Consider the following 20,355-nt stretch of genomic DNA (forward strand, 5'->3'; position numbering starts at 1 on the left):
TGGGGAGCTCTGGATACTCTTGCAACCCATCTCCTCACAGAGGGTGAGAGGCATGGAAGTTACTTCATGGAGAAAAAAGCAGGGAGTCCCTCTCTACCCCCGACAATTCACAGAATCCAAGAGTCTGAGAATCATTGGCTCCCAGAATCCACTGAACATCACTGAGTGAGAAAAGGGAGAAAAGTCTTGCCTCATTACATCTTAGGGCCTGAGAACTCTGACCCAGAGGGGAAGGTCCCAACCAGGCCCCAGTATTAATGAATCCATCCTCACAAAGCCGAGAGAGGCTCGTTGGGACCCCAACCTTCTCATGGTCAGGGACACCATGGCCTGATGCTTCTGAGGCCCTCAGCCTTTACGATTTTCTACTTCAAAAAGTCCCAGTTTCCAAGGATTTAGGATTCTAAATATCCACCATCATCCCCGTAGCTGACAATTATCTCGGATTTCCCATGTGCCAGATGCGGCGCCGAACACTTCTCACAATTATTGTGTTCAATCCTCACCACAGCCCTTGGAGATCCATCTTGTCATCATGGCCGTTATACAGATGGGGAAAACGGAGGCACGAAGTAGTCGGGCAACTTGCCCAATATCACAGAGCTGGAGGATAGGGGCCCTGCGTTCCATTGGTGCTGGGCTTTGAAACCGCCAGGTTTCCTTGAGCACAACGGTCTCAGGTTTTAAATTCTAGGCTGCAATGACAGGGAGGTTCTGAGATTTGGAGATTCTTCTGGGGTCTTGAAGGTTTCAGGTTGTCCAAGACTTGGCGGCTGCATTTCCTCACCTCAGCGGGCACCCCCTCCAACCAATGGTCAACAGGGGAGACCAGCCCCCAGGGGCTTCTCCTGACAGGCCGTGGCTGAGACTCCCTGCCCTTGGCTCTCACTCTCCAGTGCCCTGCATGACCCAGAGTTCTGTCATCCAACGTCCACTCCAACCCGTCTGCAAGACTGGCTTCAGGCCTGGGAAAGAGAAATTGGAAACAGATTTTTATTCACATGGTATAAACCTACTGGCCAAGACCCACCCCTTTACCCCTTTCCTTCTTTTCCTCCCCCCATCTCCCGAATCCTCAAAAGAAGGAGAGCCTCTTTCCTCAACTCAGACTCACCTTTCTGGAAAAGCCCAGAGGGGGGCTGGTGGCCTGGCTTTGTGAAGACAAGAAAAAAAAAAAAAAGGTGAATAGAAAAAAAAAATCAGCCAACAACAATAAAAAAAAAAAGAACCCAACCCTCCCTCCCATTAGTTCAAAACAAAACTTTCACTGGTTGAGGCTTCTGAGTTGGTGGGACACGTCTGAGACCCAAAGATGGCCTGTGTGTGCCGGGCAGGCAGGGGAGGTACCAAGTGGGGTGAGGTCTCAGGTTGAAGGCCTGCAGGGACCCTGCATACAGCAGGGGCTTAAAAGATACAGCATGTGGTGGGGAGCAAGAGAGGGGGTGAGGAGTGCACTCATCAGGAGGGAGTCCAACTTTAGGGATGGCCCCAAGGTTAATTAATGACCCCTTGCTCCCTGTGGACTTGGTTCTGAACATTCCCTACATGTCCCATGTAACTATAAACCAGGTCAGTTCTAGAAGCCGAGGCCCCATTCCCTGCCTCAGGACCTGTTCCCTCCTGAGAGAGGGGGCTGGTTTTCTCTTTCAGGGTCTGAGGTGTGGGCTACATCCTCCCCAAACCACCTCTCCCTTACTGTCACTTGCTCCATGAGAGGAGTGCCAGGAAAGAAGGAGGAAAGCTGAGTGAGGGGTGATGCTGCTGCTGCTGATTGCAGAATGAGGGCCGAGGGGTCAGGTGGGCAGAGAGGGGCAGAGGTCCCCACCTCCTCTCTGCACTGGACTATATCCTCTCACATGGGAGGCTTCTGGGGGAGAGTGGACAGGATTAAATAGAGAGGTTGGTGAAAGTCCCCAGAGAAGTGGGCCTTTGACAAAGACTTGAAGGAGGTGAGGGAGGGAGCCATGTAGATATCTGAGTAATTCCAGAGGAAACAGCCAGCGCAAAGGTTCTGAGGTGGGAGTGTGCCCGATTTGCTCAAGGTCTACTAAGGAGGTAAGAGTGTGGTTAGAATGGTGTGAGTGAGAGGAAGAGGGGTAGGAGGTGAGGTAAGAGAGGGGACTAGGTGGGGCGTTAAACCATGCAGGACCTTGTAGCCCATGGTAAGGACTTTGGCTTTTACTCTGAGTGAGTAGGAGGCCATGGGAGGGTTGTGAGTAGAGGAGAGATGTGAACTGTCTTAGGACTTAACAGGATCCCTCTGATTGCTGAGTGTAGAATGTACTTTAGGAGTGAGGATGGAAGCAGAGGGATCAGTGAGAGGGAGGCTACTGCAATGGTCCAGGTGACTGATGATGGCGCTGGCAGTGGAGGGGGTGGGGAGAGGGTATATTCGGGAAATATATTGAATGGAGAGCTGACAGGATTTGCTGAAGGATGAGAGTCTTGGGGCCAGACCAGGACACAGACAACACCCTAACTCTGTGGGCAGGAAGGAGTCCCTGGACTACTTAAGAGCTTGAACTTTTAGGTGAGGAAAAAAAAGTTCTATCTTGTTTAAGCCCATATTATTTTGTGGGGTTTTCCCTGTTATTTGCAACTAAACATACTGAATGGTTCCTGGCCCATAACCCCATCCTGGACACTGAGACCTGAGGAGGGGAGCCCGCCGGGGGAACTGCCTCCTTCCTAGGGATGCTGTGAGTCAGAACCTTGCATACAGTAGGTGTTCAGAAAATCCTCCCAGGATGGAGGGGGAATGTATGAATGGCCATGTTCACTGGACACAAGCTACAATTCTGTTCCCACGGAAGGCGGGATCTCAAAGGAAGAGTGAAAGGGGAATGAAAGGAGTTCACTAGATGAGGAAGAAGGAGCAGCACTCCTGGGAGAGGGAACAGTAGGAGCAGAGACCGGGGACAGAAAGAAGGGAGGTGAGGCCACTGTGGGGTGTGGAGCTTGAGTCCCGCAAGAAAGACAGAGCTTTGATTTGTGATTACGTTAGTCAATATCTGCCAGCATGCCCGACCAACTCCTGGCTGCATAGTCACGCTCAGTGTTTTCTGAGCTGGAGTTAGAAAAAGCTAATCTTCCCCAAAAGCTCAATCTTTCATTTGGCCATTCATTCAACAATGGTGCCAAGTCCTGGAGAACACTGAGGATGATAATCAGGGGCATTCTTGGCTAGTGGCACCGCTCAAGCAAAGGCTCGGAGCTGGGTAGGGCAGACCCACTAACTGCGACAGGAGAGTCCGTTTTGCTTTCTCAGATCTCACACTAGGATACAGTCTAGGTCTTCAGGGGCTCTGGGCATTCATAGCCCTGGGGCAATAGGGAGTCACGGAGGGTTAAGGAGAAGGTAAATCCATCCAAGAGAGGCATACTCTTTCTAAGGGCTGCCTGCACTCTACGGTTCAGAGGCCCGACCACTCTACAGCTCAGACGGCCTACGAACCTTCCTGTCCTCTAGCCTCCTTATTGGCTGTTCATCCCCTCCTTCACAGCAGCTACAACATCCCCGTTGGCTCTGCTCTTTCCTGTCCCACCTCCGGGTCCTTCTGTCCCGCTACACTTTCTAGCTTCGGCATTGGTTCATCCCGTTCTTGCACTGCCCCTTGAGGTCTCAACTGCCTTCACTCTGACTCCCCCATTGGCTATCTGCTACCTCTCTTCCTCGCTCTCTCGCCTTCATCACCCACTCCATTGGCTCTTCCCCTCCAGTCCCGCCTCCGAGGCCGCTCACATACCGCCTCTTGGTCACCTCTTGGTCACCAGTCTCCGTATTGGCTAGTTCTTCCCTGGCACCGCCCCTTGAAGGTGTAGTGCACACTCACAAGACTCCCCATTGGCTCGCTGCAGCCATTATCGTCATCCCTCCTCTACGTCACCTGCGCGCGGCTCCCCATTGGCTGTTTGCTGTCTCTACCTTCCGTCCCACTACCTACGCAACCCACGGATCTCCTACTTTTCCGGCCTGTCCGTTCGCTCCCTGCTGCCCCCATCGCCTGTAGCCATTCCGTTTTCCCCGCCGCTCCCACGCCGCTCCCGCTCACACTTCCCCATTAGCTGTCCTACTTCTGCTCTCTTCATCCCGGACCCCGCACCCCCCCCCCATTCACGCGTCCCCATTGATTCCCCGATCATCCCGCCTCTTACACCGCCCACTCTCGGGTATCCCCATTGGCTGCGTGCTTCCCCTGCACTCGCTTCACCGTCTGCGTCACGCGTGCACGGCTCTCCATTGGCTCTCCGCTCTACCTGTCGTCTCGCCGCCTACGCCCCCCCCGTGAGTCGTATCCCCCTCCCCCCGGCGCTGGCCTTCCCATTGGCTGCCCGCCCCTTCAGGCCCTGCCCCCGCCGGTCCCGCTGCCGGTGCCGTCGGTGCCGCCGCCGCCGCCGATATGGCGCGCACGGCCCCTGTGGAGCCCCCGCTGCGGCATCCCGCGCCCCCCTCGCCTGCCGCGGGCGAGCCCCGCACCTCAGTCGAGGCAGCGGTGGCCCCGCGGAGGGTGCTGTTCGCCGACGAGGCCCTGGGGCTGCCGCTGGCGCAGCTGCGCCGCTACCGGCCGTGGGGCGGGCCCGGGGCGGGCAAGATGGCGGTGGCGGCCGGGCAAGATGGCGTCGGCGGCGGGGCTGACGAGGACGACGATGGCGAGGATGGGGATGAAGGGGAGGAGGAAGAGGAGGCTTGCCCCGAGCCCTCGCCGCTGTGCCCCGTTCCCGCTGGCGGGGGGTTTTACCTGGTGCCCACATTTTCGCTGCCGCCCGCGCCGGGCCGTCTGGAGCGCTTGGGGCGCGTCATGGTGGAGCTGGAGGCACTGCTGCCGCCTCCCGGAGCGGTCCCCGGGGGTGCCGGGGTGTGGGTGCCTGGGGGGCGCCCGCCGGTGCTGCGCGGGTTGGTCCGCGTGCTGAACCGCTCCTTCGAGAAGGCGGTGCACGTGCGGGCCTCACACGACGGCTGGGCTTCTTTCTGCGACCACCCAGCGCGCTACGTCCCGCGCAGCCCGCCAGGGGCAGGAGCGGGAGGACCAGGAGCAGGAGATCCCATCCTGGATCTGGGCCTTGGCTTGGGCCCCGGCCAGGCGCCCGCCTCCTCGCCCGACGACGGTGGCCGCACCGACCGCTTTGCCTTCCAGCTGCCCTTTGCTGAGGGTGCGGGCGATGGGGCGCGCCTGGACTTCGTGGTGCGCTATGAGACCCCCGAGGGCACTTTCTGGGCCAACAACCACGGCCGCAACTACACAGTCCTGCTCCGGATTGCACCCGCTCCCACACCCACTGATGCCGAAGGGCTGCCCCAGCAGCAGCAGCTGCAGCAGCTGGAGCCACAGCCCGAGTGCCAGGGTCCCGTGGAGGCTGAGGCCAGGCAGCTGAAGAGCTGCATGAAGCCGGTGAGGCGCAGGTAATGTCTGCCAGCGCCACCTCCGCCAACGCAGGGCTGTGTTTAGGATGGAGGACAAGCATTCCGACCCAGGAGCCCCTGAGGCCTGCTCTCCAGGACAGGGAGGAGGGCGCATTCAGTCGGTCAAAGAGTAATGGAGACCAAACATGTGCTAGGCTGTGTTTTAATTACTGGGGTTTCATTCATTTATTGAATTGCACTGTAAAGCCCTGAACAAGACAGACATCTTACTTGCCCTCAAGGAGCATACAGGCTTTTATGAGAGACAGTTTGAAAAAACCAGCAGGTGGATAAGATACAGACGAATAAGTTTAGCTGCTGAGAGGAAAGTAAAATAGAGTAAGGGGACAGTTTGGGAGGGAATAGCTGCTTTAGGTAGGGTGTTTGGGGAAGGCCTTCGAGGAAGTGAGTCCTGGATGCTGATAAGAGTTATGCCCAGATATGAGGAGGGAGAGAGTTTGTAGAAAAGGGAACAAGGAGGACTTTCTGAGGAGGTACTGTTTAAACTGAGCCTTGAATGATAAAGAGGAATAGTTTTGCAGAGGTGTTCTAGGGAGAGCGAACAGCAAGTGCAAAGGTCCTGAGGTGGGACTGAATCTGGTGTGAATGAAGGGTAGTGTGCTGGAGCGGAGAGAACTGCAGTGATATGGTAGTGTGGACCAAGGTCCTTACCAGTGGGAGGCAGGGAATCTGATCCCCATTTGACGGAGCAGGAAGCCAGGGTTCTAGAGGGAGCAACTGGTTGAGGAAGTGATGGCTCCTGGCTTTTCCAGTTGGGCCATGTCTGACCTTGAAGCCTGTGCACTCTCCTTACTGTTTCGCTCTAATTTAGTCTGATATCTCCTGTGGAGTTGAGGGGCTGAGCCCCTGCTCTCACAGGAAGCAGTGGCTCTTGCAGAGGCAGAACCAGATGGGCCTGGACTGGAAGCTCTTTACCTTTGTTTTTGCTGTACCACCTGTGACCATTCAGGGCCTGGGAGAAGGAACCACTTAACCCCAGAAGCCCCTGATACAAGATTCTCCTAGGTTTTCTCTATCAAGCCATGAGTTCTTCAAGAGTAGCAGCTAGGCCTGATTTTGGGGGGAATCACCTAAGTCTAACCTGGGATAAGTAGATTCTCCAAGCACGTGTGGGAAATGCATACATTTCCCTGCTCCTGGGAGGACTGGAAATGGGAATGGGAAAATGCTGTTTGGACCTTGTATATGCTTGATCAGAAGCCTCTGGCTGCAGCAAGATGTTTGTGATTCTGGAAGGGCCTTAGGCTGTGAGTAGTTCAGAAAGGTCTAGCTTGGGGCTGGTGGGCAGATGTGCCTGGGTAAGTGAGCAAGCAGACAAGTACCTACTTACCAACCTGTGTTGATAACAGTAACCTGGGACTATCTGAGCAGGGTAGGCAGCATGGCTTTCCTTACAGGCGTAAGAGTGTGGATTCTGATATCAGTGCCTGGGTTCAAATCCCAGTCCTGTCATCTGTTGGCCTTATGATCTTGGCCAACTCATTTAACCGCACTGTGCCTCAGTACCCTCATCTGTAAAGCAGAGATAATTATTGCAGCTACTTCACAGGAGATGAGTAAGAGCACTCAGAACCAAGCCTGGCTCTTAGTAGTGCCATATAGGTATCAGTATTAATGCTTAGGGAATCACAGATAGTTCCTTGGATTCCCCTCCCAAACTCTGCTCTGTCCATCACCAGCTGTGTAGCCTTGCCTCAGTTTCTTCATCTGTGAGCCTCCGTTTTCTCATCTGCTAAAGGGGAATGACAGTCAATTTGTGTCCTTGGATTGGACGCAGCAAGCATGGGCAAGGTAACTGAAGCATGGTGGTAGCTTTGAAAGATTAACAGTAGCCAACATTTAACGATCTCTGTGTTGAGAGCTTCAAGTTTGTTCTCTCCTGAGTCCCGCTGTGCATGCTGTGTGGTGTAGGTGCTATGGTTATGCCCATTTAATAGAGGGGGAAACTGAGGTAGCTCAGAGAAGTGAGCCAGCTTGTTCAGGTACACTCAGCTAGTGAGTGATAGGACCAGGGAGGAGACGGTAGGAACGTTTTTTAAAAACTACTGTTCCTCTTGAAGGCCTGATAGGATTCAGGGCAAATTCTGCATTTCACTCCAGGTGTTCCCATGTTCTTAGCATGCCTTGCTTTCCTTCTATTGATCTTAAGTGTGAAGCTCAATAGATTTTTACATATGTATGCCCTTGTGAAACCATCACCCAGATCAAGATATCCAGCCATTCCAGTGCCCCTCGCCTTAATTTCTGTCACTTTTCCCGAGTCGTCATTCCAGCTGGCTGTCGTGGGAGCCTTGTCTGTAAGACGCGACAGTTTGGGTAACAGAGTTTGGTCATTTTAGAGTGTGAAAGGAAGGGAACAGAGAAGTCAAAAGCTTGCAGGGCCAAGGTGGGTGGAGAGGGTGTTTTTCTTTTAAAATACATGGGTGGTTTTAAGGAGAAATTGAAGCAGCCCGTTCAGACAATTGTTTTGGTATCTGGCCCCAGGTCTGTGGTTCCTAACATGACTTGTGATATTATTTTAAGTGGGCAGATGGCTTTTTGATAGCTTCTTTATCTTGATCTCAGCTCTTGCAAAGGGGAGGTTGGTGCTCATTGCAAGATCAGCGATAAGATTTTCTTTGTAGGTCGGTGGCTTTCTTGGCGAGTACCTTTCAACTTATTATTGTTTTAAAACTTGCGTGCTGCCGGTGACTTGGAGTGCTGTTGGAGAACAGCCGCTCCCTGCGACCCAGCCCTTCTGGGAGATGGTAGAGGATCTTAGGGGATAGCCTCAGCCTGCGGGAGCCCTGTTGTAGAGGGCTTCCCATTCAGGAAGTGTTGCCTGCAGGTCCACTGTGCACCAGCACAGCCACGTCACGTGGGGACACGGGAGAAGTCTGTGCTAGCCCTCGGGATACAGCTCAGAAACTGAAATGGCTGCATTCCTCGAGTTGCTGGACCAGGCTTTTGATAACCCTTAGGCTTAGAGCTGATCCATCAACAAGCATTTATTGAGGGCCTACCATGTGCTGGGCACAGTGCTAGGTTCAAACAGGGCCAAAGCTGCAGACTGGCGCTAAGATGTCAAAGGGCCGGTGGTGGAACCGGGTGGGAGGGGCAGGGATGGAGGGTTTGTTGTACAAGACCTGGCAGAGACCCTGCGGAGTATTTGCGTGTACGGTCTCATCTGATCCCTTCAACATTCCCTGTGAGATAGATGGTTTCGATCCCTCTTTTCTGGATGAGCAAACTGAGGCTCCCAGAGTCCAAAATCCCAGGGCTGGTGTGGGGAGGAGAGCCCTCCAGGTCTGCCTTGGCTTAACACCCTTGGGAGGTGTCCTATTCCTCTTAAAAATAAAGACCAAGAAAGCTACAGCATGGCTTTTGAGCACCCTCTGACCTCTCCCCCAGTCTGGCCTCCAGGGCAGCTAGTCTCACTTCATGCCATCCTCTGCCTTCTGAGCTTCTGTCACTGTGGTCTTTCCAAGGTGCTTTGCCCTTTCCTGCCTCAGGGCCTTTGTCCATGCTGTTTCCCTCATCGGGAATGTTGGTCCGATGCCCACTGCAGTCTCATTTTGATCCTTCAGTTCTAAGAGTGCTTCCTCCTGGAAGCCTGTCCATCCCAACCACCTCAGGCCCGGGTCTTTTTATAGCAACTGACCAGCCAAGCAGGCAAGCCCCGTTAGAGAATGTCATAGAGCAGAGGAGATGAGCATTGCCACAAATCCAGATGATTTTCCACCCTGTCTGGCAGTCCTACTGTTTTATTCTGATCCACTCTTGTCTCGTCCCTGAGGTGACTCTTTCATATGTTCTTCACCTTCAGACTTCCTGCTTCAAAAAAACAAGTAGAAACCATAAGAATGGAACTCCCCACAACTTGTAGCCCCCAAGCCTGCAAACTGATTTCCCTCCTTTGTGTTACAGGGGAGGAGGGGGGCCCTTTTCCTCCCTCAGGCCAGTCTCCCCACTTGTGCTCTGGGTTCTGTTTTTCTGCCACTTGCTCCAGAACCTGACATAATCAGTTACCCTTTCTCTCCTGGCAGCTTTTCACTGCCCTCCTCGCTTGAGCCTCTCTATTGGCCTTTATACATGCCAGTGTCTCTGCTGTCTTAGAAATCTGTCCTTTGACCCCACCTCTGTCCCCACTGCTCCTGGCCAGCACCCAATCACCCTTCTCCCCTTCACTGTCGACCCCCCTCTAAAGAGTTGCCTACACTTGTCTTCTCCACTCACTTCTGCCCCTGCATCTGCCAGATTCCATAGGTGGTTTTTTGGTGTTTTTCTTGAAGTGGTTGAGCACTCCTATTTAAAACACTTTCTTCCCTTGCCTTGGGACCACACTCTGCTGCTTTTCCTCTGAACTCTCTGGTTCTTCTCTTTCTCCCTACTCTTTTCTTCAGCCTCATACATACAAACTCGGTATCTCTACTTGGCTGATGTCCCAAAGATGCCTCAAACTCCCCTTGTTCGAGATTGACTCCATCACCTCCTCCATAGAGTCCTCAGCAGCCCCTCACTCCCTGACCCCTCCATTGCTCATTTTCCTTCTAAGCATCTTAAGCCCTCCCTGACCCTGTAGTCTGGGCCAAGACCCCTTGTTCTAGGGCATTCTTTCCTTTTCTGAAGGCCCTGACCTCAGTTTGTAGTTAGACCTTCATTAGGGGATTATCGGATGACCCTCTCTGCCCTCCTAGACTGTAAGCTCCGTGAGGGGTAGGGACATGGTCTGCTTTTGTTCACCACTGTATTCCCACAGGGCCTGCCACGGTGCCTGGCACTTAACAGGTGCTCAATAAATGTTTGTTGAAAGAATGAGTGTGAGTATCTTTTTTTGATGTCTTCCTGCACGCTAAATTGTAAGCTTCCTAGTCGGGTTTGCTCACCATTGTGTCTCCAGAGTCTGTCCCTGGGCTGATGCACAGTAAGCCCTCAATGATTTTTAGGTGTACCTGTAGCCGAATGGATGGGGACCCAACTTGCTATCTGAGTTGGCAGTTGGGAAATCAGAACAATCAAAGTCGAAGCAGGATGGGCCAGGGGTCATCTTAGTTGTCTGGAGTGAGGATTTTAGTGTGAAAGTGATCCTCTTTTATTCCACGGAAAACTGATAGGGCATCATGGTCGAGGATGTGGGCCTGAGGCCACGTGTTATGAAAGCAGCACAGCCGGGATCTGAGCTGGGTGCTCCTGTTCTGGTGCCCCAGTTCTCAACTGCTGTGCCGGGCTGGGTGATGTGTCTTACCAGCTGGGCAATGCTGGGCAAGTTGCTTTCCTCTTCAGAGCCTCAGTTTCTCTCAGTGGGAATTTGGAGTGGAGTACTGTTTGTTAAGCACTTTAAAGGCGACTTTCAAATATTTCCTCAATCTGCCTAACAGCTCTCTGAGGTAAGTATTACTATTATACCCTCTTCACAGATGAGGAAACGGAGGCACAGAGAGGTTAAGTAACTTGCTCCAGGTCACACAGCTGGTAGGTGGCAGAGCTGGGGTTATTCAAAACTACATGTCATGACCCTTTATTAAGATGTGAAATACGTTTACTGGATTCCAACAAACATTAAAAAAATAGCATAGAAAATAATGAGTGCATCACAACACGTAGTAAAGGTAAGTGTTGCCTCATTCAAAGAACAACTGATTTTCAGAGAGATGTATATATGGGTGTGTGCTGGGTTATGATGTAAAATGTATTTCTTACCGTGGGTCATGGCCAAATGAATGAAGTCATTGCTGTAGCAGAAGCTCATAGCACAACAAACTGCTCAGCTTCTTCCCTCCGCCCTACTGGATTGTCCGTAAGTCCCAGAACTGACACTGACACAGACTAGCTGGGGAAGACAGAGCAGTACCCCACATAACTTGGTGGCTTTCACAGCCTCCTTCAAACCCTGTTGTTTTCAGAAAGCAGATGGCTCAGGGTAACTGGGATTCCAAGTATCTCGGGCAGATTTCCGAAGCCACCTGTCCCCTCGGAGAGTCAGCATTATCTTCAGGCTGACTGCATGGGAGCTGGGGTCTGCTGAGTTTCCCTTTGGGTTTCAGCGCATGACCCACTTTGGGCTGGCCAGGTTCTTTGAAAACACGAGTGTTGGGGGCGCTCTCAGAGGACTTGGGTGGTGGTGGCAGTGATGTGACTGCTCTGAAAGTCTGCTTTGCTCTTCTCCACAGAGGTTGTCAGCCCTCACTTGCTCACTCCCTCTCTGACTGTGGCGATTGACTTTTTTGTTCTGTCTTGGCTGGGGCCCACAGCACCTCTTTCTGAAATCTCACCCCCTGGTCTCCCTGGGTGCCGTCTGAGGTCAGAGGCCATTGAGTCTCCTGATGGCAGGAAGACTTCTCACACCCAGGAGACAGGCGTGCAGGCCTGACACGGCCCATCCTAGACTACACTGTCTTGACTAGTTCTCGCGAGAGCACCCAGAGGATGAGTGCCCAAGATGCCCCCTGGTCTGTGCTACAGCTCGTGACTGCCCACTGCCCTTGAGGCAATACCACGTGGCGTGTGTGGGGTTGGTGCCAAAAGAGCAAGTTTCCTTCTCGAAAATTAGCAAGCATACGGGAGGTACAGTTTTGTTCTTAATCTCCTCCCTCCCCATTTTTCTAAGAACCCCTCTTCTCTGTTACTGATTAGTGAGTCAGTATACATTTGTACTCCATTTCTTTCACTATCCTCCTTTTGATTAAAGTCATAGCTGCCTCCGAATATTTACTGTGAAAAGACAGTTCAAGGATATTTAGTGTTCTTTTTTTTTTTTTTAAGCCCACAGTTTCACACACTGTCTTCAAAATGGAACCCTCTTTGGATGTTATCAGTGTGGTGTGTAGTTAGTAGTTAGTGGGTGTAGATACTGTTCCTTGAGCCTCAGTTTCTGCATTTGGGAACAGTTTCTGCAAAGGGAAGGGTGTTGCTTTGAAGGATAGATGTGAGGGTTTTCAAATGACTTGGTGTATCAATGAAAAGGGCCCACGGTGGAGGAGGTGAACAATAGATGCTGTGCCTCCTGCTTTCATCTCTCTGACTTTGGAAGTAGGGAGAGTGACCTGTGTACTTCTGCCGACTTCGTGGATTTTGGGATTGGCTGAATTGCTTGACGTGATTTTTGGATGTTCCCCCTCTTCTCACCCTCCCAGGCTTTGGAAGAGATGTTCTGGGGGCTGAAGGATTTGTTTTGTATTTGTTTTTCTTCTCTCTCTTTTTCCTTCAAATGGACCATGGAGTTCTTTTCCTGCTGGTTGGCTGCGTCCTGAGTTCCCCTCTCTTCTCTCTCATGTACATCTAGGACTCTGGAGTAGCTTTTAGAAGCCTGGTTGTCATGCACCTGCACTGGGCCAGATGGCAGGGGAAGGCTTGCCTAGCCCTGCCCTGAGAGGAGGGCTGCCTCTCTGTTTGTTTGTGGGTCTTGAGGATGCTTGCTTTAGAAGACCCTAGGAAGATGACATTTTCTCTAATGAAGGACTACACCAGCAAAAGAAGTCAGCAGAAATTGTGTTGGGCCACAAATCCAAAGACCTGGATTTTTGACCTACTAAGGGGACTGGTGCAGAACCAAGCCAATTTGCTCTGAATCCCCCTTTCTCATCCGTGAAGTGCAGGAATTGATGGCTGGGCTCCTGGAGTCACCTACTTCATGCCCTGTAGTCTTCTGACTCAAATACCTCTGGTGTGATGTGTGAGCCCTAGTCTGTGGAGAAAACCAGACGGTCCCTTCCGGATCTTCCAGACTCTAGATCCATGTACATGGTTCAAGCTTCCTCCCCAAGGGTGCTAATAAAAACCAGTTCTTGCAGCCATTTCTGTTTCTGGTGGTCTCCTAGCCACATGTCCCCTGAAGGCAGGGAAACTGGGAATGAGGGTGTGGGCAAAAGGCAGATCAAAAGCAAAGCTTGAATGAAGGTGGAGGGAGTGATCTTGTCCATTATTGCTGCCTCTTTCTATCTGCCCTGGAAAGGACTGGAGGTGGGGCTGTGGTAAGACCCCAGCCTCCGTCATCCAAGAAGCAGCAGTTTGTTGGTTGAGAGCACAGAGTTAGGAGCTGAATGACCTGGGTTTCGATCTTTGCTGCATGACCTTGAGCCATTTACTTGGCTTCTGTTTCACCATCTGTAAGATGAGGATAATAAAACTGCCTACTTCAAAAGAGTAAAAGTACCTATCTCATAGGGTTCTCATGAGAAGTAAATGAATATATGTGAAGCTCTGCTACGAAGTACCATAGTAAGCACTATATTCAGGTCAGCTAGTGATATTCTGTTTCTGTAGGTAATTGTGAAGGTAACTGATTGTGTGTTTTCAGAAAAGTTGCAACCACTTCCAGAAATGTCAACATCATCCTGTTACTTCTGAGGAAGAAAAAAGGTCTGAGCTATTGCCTCAGCTCTTCTCAGGTCTCCGCATGTGTTTTAGTTAATGGTTCCCTCATCTGCCTTAATTTGTAAGCAGTTGATACTCATTGGTGAGAATGAGAGCAGCGATTTCTCCATGATCCTCATGCCCTCACCCCTGGCAGGGACTGGCTGAAATACCCTTGGTTTCCGCCACTCAGACCCTGGGGTCTGACTTGCCTGGCAAATGAGGAAAAAAGACCAACAAATATCTATGCTTGATTCAGCCCCTGCTCTGTGCCAGGCCCTGGTGTCTGGCTTGATGTCCTCATTTCCCTCGACTGCCCTGTGCTTGGTGTACACATCCTGGCTCCCCTGTGCTCCATTTTAAGGTGAGGAGAGCGAGGTTCAGGGAGGTTAAGTGCCCTGCCAGGCTGATATGGCGATGGGTGGAGGGTTGGCAGAGGGACCTTAGGCCTCTGTGATCTCGGGTTACTGCCTTTTCTGCTGACCTCCTTCCCATTCTTCAGTTGCTTCCTTCCTTCCCTTTGCTGTTTCCTGTGCCCCACAGTCCTCGCTTGCCCTTTCTTGGAAAAGATGGTTTCCTCCACAGCCAGAAATATACTCTAAAGAAATGATCCAAAATGTTCATTAAGCTCTGCCCAATGATGTCTGCCGAAGTCTGCTTTGTGGGAGCAAGATGAAGGAAACAACCTAGCTGCCTAGTAGGAAGGGAATGGCTACGTACATTAAGGTCAGCCCATGTGATAGGGGTAGTAAGCAACCATTTCAAATGTTTACAAAAGTATGTAATGCTGCTTCTTACTGTTAAATGGACAAAGCCAGCTGCAAAATTATGCCCGCAGAACCTAAGCGATTCACAGAATGTGTGGAATGAAATTTTCCAAAATGGTAACGGTGGTTGCCTCTGGCTGATGCGTGACTTTTCTCCTGCTTCCTTACGCTTTCCTGTATTTCGTCAATTTTCTACAGTGAGTGTGTAGGACTTTATGACCAGAGGATAGAAAGAGGCAGCAGAAGAGAAAACAGCAGCCGTCAGGTGAGGGTGGGCCAGCAGAGAGGCTCAGGAGGTGCCGGTAGGTGGCAGAACCGGCCTTTCAGGGCATCAGATCCATGCATTCTCTCCTCCGCCCCACAGGCCTAACGAGGAGGAGCTGAGGATGAAGAGTGCGGACGATAATACCCCTGCTGTGGGTAAGCGATTGGCAGGCTGGGGACTTTTAGCTTATATTTACCATTTCTTTCTTCCTCCCCTTTTCTTTCTCCACAAATTAAGAGGCACCTCCTGCCTTAGACTGTCGCAGAAAGCTTCAGAGGCAAATCTGCCAGTTGGCTAGAAGAGTATATTTTCTTAACCAAACCAGGCTTGTTTATACCCTTGCCTGGCCCCGACGCTGTCCTCTTCTTTCCAGCAGAGCGTCCTGATGTCCAGGAGTCAGTGGGTCCCTTGGTGGCCCCCACGCCTCTCCGTCCATGGCCCCAGATGACACTTCAGGTAAGCAGGCCTGGCAGCCTCTGGATGGACAGCCCGACGGGAGGCTGGGTGGTGGGGACTGACTTGCTCTGGGTCTGCCCTAGGTTGGGGGGTGGCCCCCCAAATCAGAACTTGGTGGCAGAAGGGTAGAATGCAGTTATTCGCCTGGGCTTATAGAAATGTCATTTGTTAGTTTAGCAAATATTTATTGAGTGCTTGCTCTGTGCCAAGGACTGTTAGGGACACTGGTAATACAGTAATGACCCAAACGCTGTCTTCATGGGGCTCACTTACATTTTAGTGGACTGAGACATAATACAACAAAATAGTAGTTAAAATATATGGTATTTTAGGTGATGATGAGTGCTAAGGACAAAAGAAATAAAGGGATAAGGAGAGAGAGAGAGAGAGTGTATGTGTGTGTGTGTGTCGGGGCGGGGGTTTGGGGGAGGGAAGACGTTTGCAACTTCAGATTGGGTGGCCAGGGAAGGCCTTGGTGGTCAGTGAGATTTGAGAGAAGATCTGAAGAAAGTGGAATAGTGAGGCATGTGGATAACTAAGGTAAGGAAAGAACATCTCAGGCAAGTGCAAAGTCCCCAAGGCGGGGCCGTGGCTAATATGTGTGAGGAACAGCGAGGAGGAGGAGGCCGTGCCGTGGAGCAGAGTGAGTGAGGGGGAACCGCAGGAGGTGAGGTGGGAGAGGTGGAGGCACAGATCGTGTGAGGCCTCACGGGCCATGCAGAGGACTCTGGCTTTTACCACGAATGACAGGGGAGCCGCAGGAGGGTCTTGAGCAGAGGAGGGCCATGATCTGACTTAGGATTTAACAGGCTTCCTCTGGCTGCTGCGAGGAAAACAGACTGCAGGGTTGAGGGTGGAAGCCCGGGGACCCTGAGGAGGAGGCCACTGCAGTGGTCCAGGTGAGTGATGCTGGTGCTGGCAGGGAGATAGAGAGATTCTAGAGATGTAAGTGTGTGTGTGTGTGTGTGTGTGTGTGTGTGTGTGTGAAGATTTTCAAACATATAAAAGTAAAGAAACCGGGAATTCCCTGGCGGTCCAGTGGTTAAGACTCCACGCTTCCACTGTACAGGGCATGGGTTTGATCCCTGGTCGGGGAACTAAGATCCCACATGCCATGCGAGTGGCCAAAAATAATAATAATAATAAATAATAAAAGTAAAGAAACCAGTATAATGAACCCACATGTACTCATCACCCAGCTTCAACAAATTTCAACAGGTCCGTTCCTACTTTTTTCTATACCCCACCCCCTCCTCTCACCTTCCCTATGGAATTATTTTGGAAAAAATCCAGACTTTATGTCACCCATGAATACTTTGGTTTGTATTTCAGAAAATTAAGCGCTCTTAAAAAAACCCCCACAATGCCACATTACCCCTCAGAAAATTAACAATAATTCCTTAGGGTCATCAAATATTTGGTCAGTGTTCAAATTTCCTTGTCTCATAAGTGTTTTAGGGTCCAAACAAGGTCAACACATTGTATTTGGTTGATGCGTCTTTTTAGATGTTTAAATCTGTCTCACTTTTCTTGCAATTTATTTGTTGAAGAAGCCTTGTTTGTCCTATAGAGTTTCCCACAGTCTGGATTTGGCTGATTTCATCCACGTGGAAACACATTCTACTCCATTTTTATTAATTTATTCTATTTAATTAATTTGATCTAGTATTAAATTTAATTAATTTAATTTAGTAAACTATTACTTTTATTAAATATAACCTGTTATTATTAAATTAATTTAAATAGAATTGATTCTACTTAATTCTATTTCCATTTTATTTATTAGCTGGAATTCTTCTCTAAAGAAAAACTTTCTCACATCAACTATTTGGCTACCTTGAGCATATATGCCCTGGGGGTATATGGTTTGTATAGAAAAAGCTGGATAAATACTTAAAAACTTCCCTTTTATTTACCAGTTTTCAGAAGAAATGAACTTCTCCAAAGGTGACCAATTAAGGGATTTAAGTTTTGGGGTGGCATTAATAACTCATGAATTTTAAACATATTTGATGAGTTTCAACCCATTGCACCTATTTATTTATTTTGACACTTAAATTGAACTGTCTCTGGCCAGTGGGAGCTTATTTCCATTGGCTCTAGAGTTCTTTTGATACATCCCCAACATTCTTTGAGCACTTTCTCACATTCTGGTATGTCAATATGTCCCAGCCTCATCTTGTACTTTCTCTGCCCCAAGCCTGGAAACAGTCATTTATTTCAGGAGCCCTGATTCCTTTTAGTGGAGAATGGTATTTAGAAACCAAGATCTGGGTGCTAGATGTGCTTGTTGCTACTAGATTGGTAATTGTTTCTAGGACTTGTCAAAAGACAGAGCTAGGAAATAAATTTTTTTTAAAGGAGAAAATACATGAATTCATATGGATATTCTGGATATGTTTTGGAGGTCAACCAACAGTAGTTACTGATAATCATTCACCAGATATTGGTGCCCACTGAATTCCTCAGCTTTATGATCTACAGGAAGCCCCCTTTTATTCCATCTAATTTTGTTATTTTAATGTAGACATAGTCTTTGGAGTTAAGAAAATTATAGTTCTTTACGGAGTTTTCATTTGGAAACACCTGTGGGGCTGGATGTGGGCTGTCACCAGTTCTCACTGTCTCTGCTTGTCCCATCCCCTCCTCTTCTTCATTCCCTTCCCTTTCTCTCCCCTCCCTCCCCCCTCCCCCTATGGCTCCAGGTTTCTGAAGTTACAGTGACTGGCAAACCCCCAGAGGAAGGTGATGTCCCCAGAAGCAGTCCACCTGTGGCTTTCACAGAGGTCCCCCAGGCACCGGCCATCAGGATTCCCCTCTCTTCCTCCCTCTGTGGCCTGGGTGGCTCTCCCAGGGACCAGGCCTCGGGGCCCGATGCAAGTGAGGGGGCAGCTGGGCCTTTCCTGGAACCCAGCCAGCGACAGGTGGAGGCCACGTGGGAAGTATCCAGAGAGAATGGAAGGGGCCGAAAGGACCCCATAGTGGGAGCTATCATGGATGAGCCCCCTGGGGGTCTGGAGGTCGTGAGTGGGTTGGAGGAGCTGCTTGGCGAGGACACCATTGACCAGGAGCTGGAGCAGCTCTACCTGTCCCACCTGAGCCGCCTGCGGGCTGCCGTGGCTGCTGGTGGGGCAGGAGGTGGTGGGGAGGGCCCCACAGATGGGGGGGTGTCTCCCAGCCATTCCCTGGGCATACTCACGGACCGCGACCTGATCTTGAAGTGGCCTGGCCCCGAGCGGGCCCTGAACAGTGCCCTGGCTGAGGAGATCACGCTGCACTATGCCAGGCTGGGGCGTGGTGTGGAGCTCATCAAGGACACCGAGGACCCTGATGAGGAGGGGGAGGGGGAAGAGGGGCTCTCCATCATACCCTCCAGCCCAGAAGGGGACACCCCCAAGGAATCGCCTCCGGAAATCCTCTCTGGGGCCCATCCTGTGGTAGCCACTATGGGAGATGTGTGGCTCCCATGGGCAGAAGGCTCAGGATGTAACAGCCCTGTGGTTCTGAGTATGGAGGGTCAGTTCACTGGGGCTCCAGAGAAGGGGATGGGCAAGGACTCTGACTCTTTGCATGTGAATAGGGTGATAGCTGGGGTGACTGGGTCACCGGGGGGGACAGAAGTCCAGATGGAGTTTACCACTGAGTTGGCAGACAGATGGGTTTCTATATCTGGCAAGGAGCCAGCTGCTCCAGTCCTGCAGGGGCAAGATCTCCCCCTCCTTGGTCCCTTGGGGGCTGAAGTCTGTCCTTCCAGCCTGGCCAGGCCCCATGTGAGCTCCCAGGATGAAGAGAGTTCAGGCCCAAGCCTTGAGCCCCCAAAGAGGTCTCCTACCCTAGCAGCCCCTGCAGAGAGTGTGTGTGTATTGCCTCCCCAGCTCTGGGGGCCCTTGACCCAGACTCTGGGGGTCCTGGCTGGGCTGGTGGTGGTCCCTGTGGCTCTGAACAGTGGTATGTCCCTCCTGGTGCTTGTGCTGTGCCTCTCTCTGGCCTGGTTCTCGTAGGAGCTGCTTGTGAGATCAGCAATAACAGGCTTCCCCCTCTCTGGGGAGGGGCAGCCCCTCCCCCCAGAGGGTTCAGATGGGATGTGTGGCCTGTACAGCGAAGGGTCCTTTGCTTCTGAGAATGCTTGACTGGAGAGAGGCCTTCCTGTCCCTTAGCTCTCCAGTCAGCATGGGGCTCCCTGCGGTGATACCAGTGGAGAGAAACAGCATGGGTGGGTGGTGTGAGTGAGAACTTTCAGAATGGAACTGGGCATGTCCTCCCTTCCCATCCCGCCCCCCCCAAGCCTGTATTTATTTTTGTATAATTCTCTGGATGAGGGAGAGTGGTCATGAGCTGGTCTTGGGGCACAATTACCCAGAGATATATTTATTAACAGCCAACCTGTGCAACCTGCTGGAGCTTTATTTTTAATTTAATTTATATAGAGTACCTATTATTATATGCCACAATACAGCTCAATGAGAAACGATGTGTCTTGTGCAATGTTCTCCTGTTTGGGTCTGAATGTGCAGGGTGGTCACGTTCTGTGGGAGGACCACAGTGGGGAGTGGGTAGGGGTGGGTGGGATGTGGTCATTGCCTGCTGCTGCTGCTTCAATATGTCCTTGAGGATCTGTGTCACCTCATCTTGTGGTACTAATCCATGTGGTCTGGTGGTCTTTGGGGGGCAGGTCCTTTGGTCTTTTCCACATTCAGGGAGGGAGGAAGAATGGTGGCCACATGAGTGTTTGGTGTCACATACATGACTGCATGACATGTGGTCAGCTGTGGTTGAGGGGATATTTGTTGTGAATCAGCCACAAGGTTTTGAGGTTCGTGGGAAAAAAACCCCCAAACACAGCCTTTGACGCTAGCAGGGAGAGCCCTCTGCTCTCAAGACTGAGGAGGCCTCAGAAAGGACAGAGGACTTAATGTGCTGTGAAAAATTCATTTCAGAGTTGCTGTCCACAGACATTGCATTCTAACTCAAAACTGGAAACCCAGAAGCTTTGAAAGAAAGGATAGATGTATATACTGCATGCAAATAAAAAACTCTGCATAGCAAAATAAAGCACAATATATTTGTTTGCTTCCCTTCACAGCAAAACTTTATACCAGCTTTCTTCAGTCCTT

At 51.1% G+C, this 20,355-nt stretch overlaps 1 protein-coding gene and 1 long non-coding RNA gene across 5 annotated transcripts; one reads left to right on the forward strand and one right to left on the reverse strand.

Moving 5' to 3' along the window:
- Nucleotides 1–603: 603 nt before the first annotated feature.
- On the reverse strand, nt 604–4,256 carry LOC309651947. The gene is made up of 4 exons (XR_014258466.1): nt 3,965–4,256; nt 1,115–1,151; nt 788–965; nt 604–695 (listed from the first exon to the last, which is right to left on the reverse strand). It is a non-coding gene; the product is annotated as an uncharacterized lncRNA (long non-coding RNA).
- A 106-nt stretch (nt 4,257–4,362) lies between these two features.
- On the forward strand, nt 4,363–19,712 carry PPP1R3F (protein phosphatase 1 regulatory subunit 3F). 4 transcript variants are annotated; one of them, XM_082445149.1, is made up of 4 exons: nt 4,363–5,401; nt 14,885–14,940; nt 15,159–15,241; nt 17,947–19,712. In XM_082445149.1, the coding sequence occupies exons 1-4, from the start codon at nt 4,401–4,403 to the stop codon at nt 19,240–19,242; spliced, it is 2,436 nt and encodes an 811-aa protein (XP_082301275.1). In that variant the 5' UTR covers nt 4,363–4,400; the 3' UTR covers nt 19,243–19,712. The 4 variants fall into 4 exon arrangements, with proteins under 4 accessions (XP_082301275.1, XP_082301276.1, XP_082301278.1 ...); XM_082445150.1 differs by having other exon boundaries at nt 15,162–15,241; XM_082445152.1 differs by having other exon boundaries at nt 5,401–14,785; nt 15,162–15,241.
- The last annotated feature ends 643 nt before the right edge of the window (nt 19,713–20,355 follow it).

This window comes from Balaenoptera physalus, assembly GCF_965194825.1.
Source record: "Balaenoptera physalus genome assembly, chromosome: X".
Lineage (NCBI taxonomy): Eukaryota > Metazoa > Chordata > Mammalia > Artiodactyla > Balaenopteridae > Balaenoptera > Balaenoptera physalus.

Excerpts from the sequence above, each read along its gene's own strand:
- PPP1R3F (XM_082445149.1), top strand. The coding sequence starts at position 4,401 with ATGGCGCGCACGGCCCCTGTGGAGCCCCCGCTGCGGCATCCCGCGCCC. Across the intron at positions 5,402-14,884 it reads ATGAAGCCGGTGAGGCGCAG|GCCTAACGAGGAGGAGCTGA; the intron begins GTAATGTCTGCC and ends TCCGCCCCACAG. Across the intron at positions 14,941-15,158 it reads CGATAATACCCCTGCTGTGG|CAGAGCGTCCTGATGTCCAG; the intron begins GTAAGCGATTGG and ends TCTTCTTTCCAG.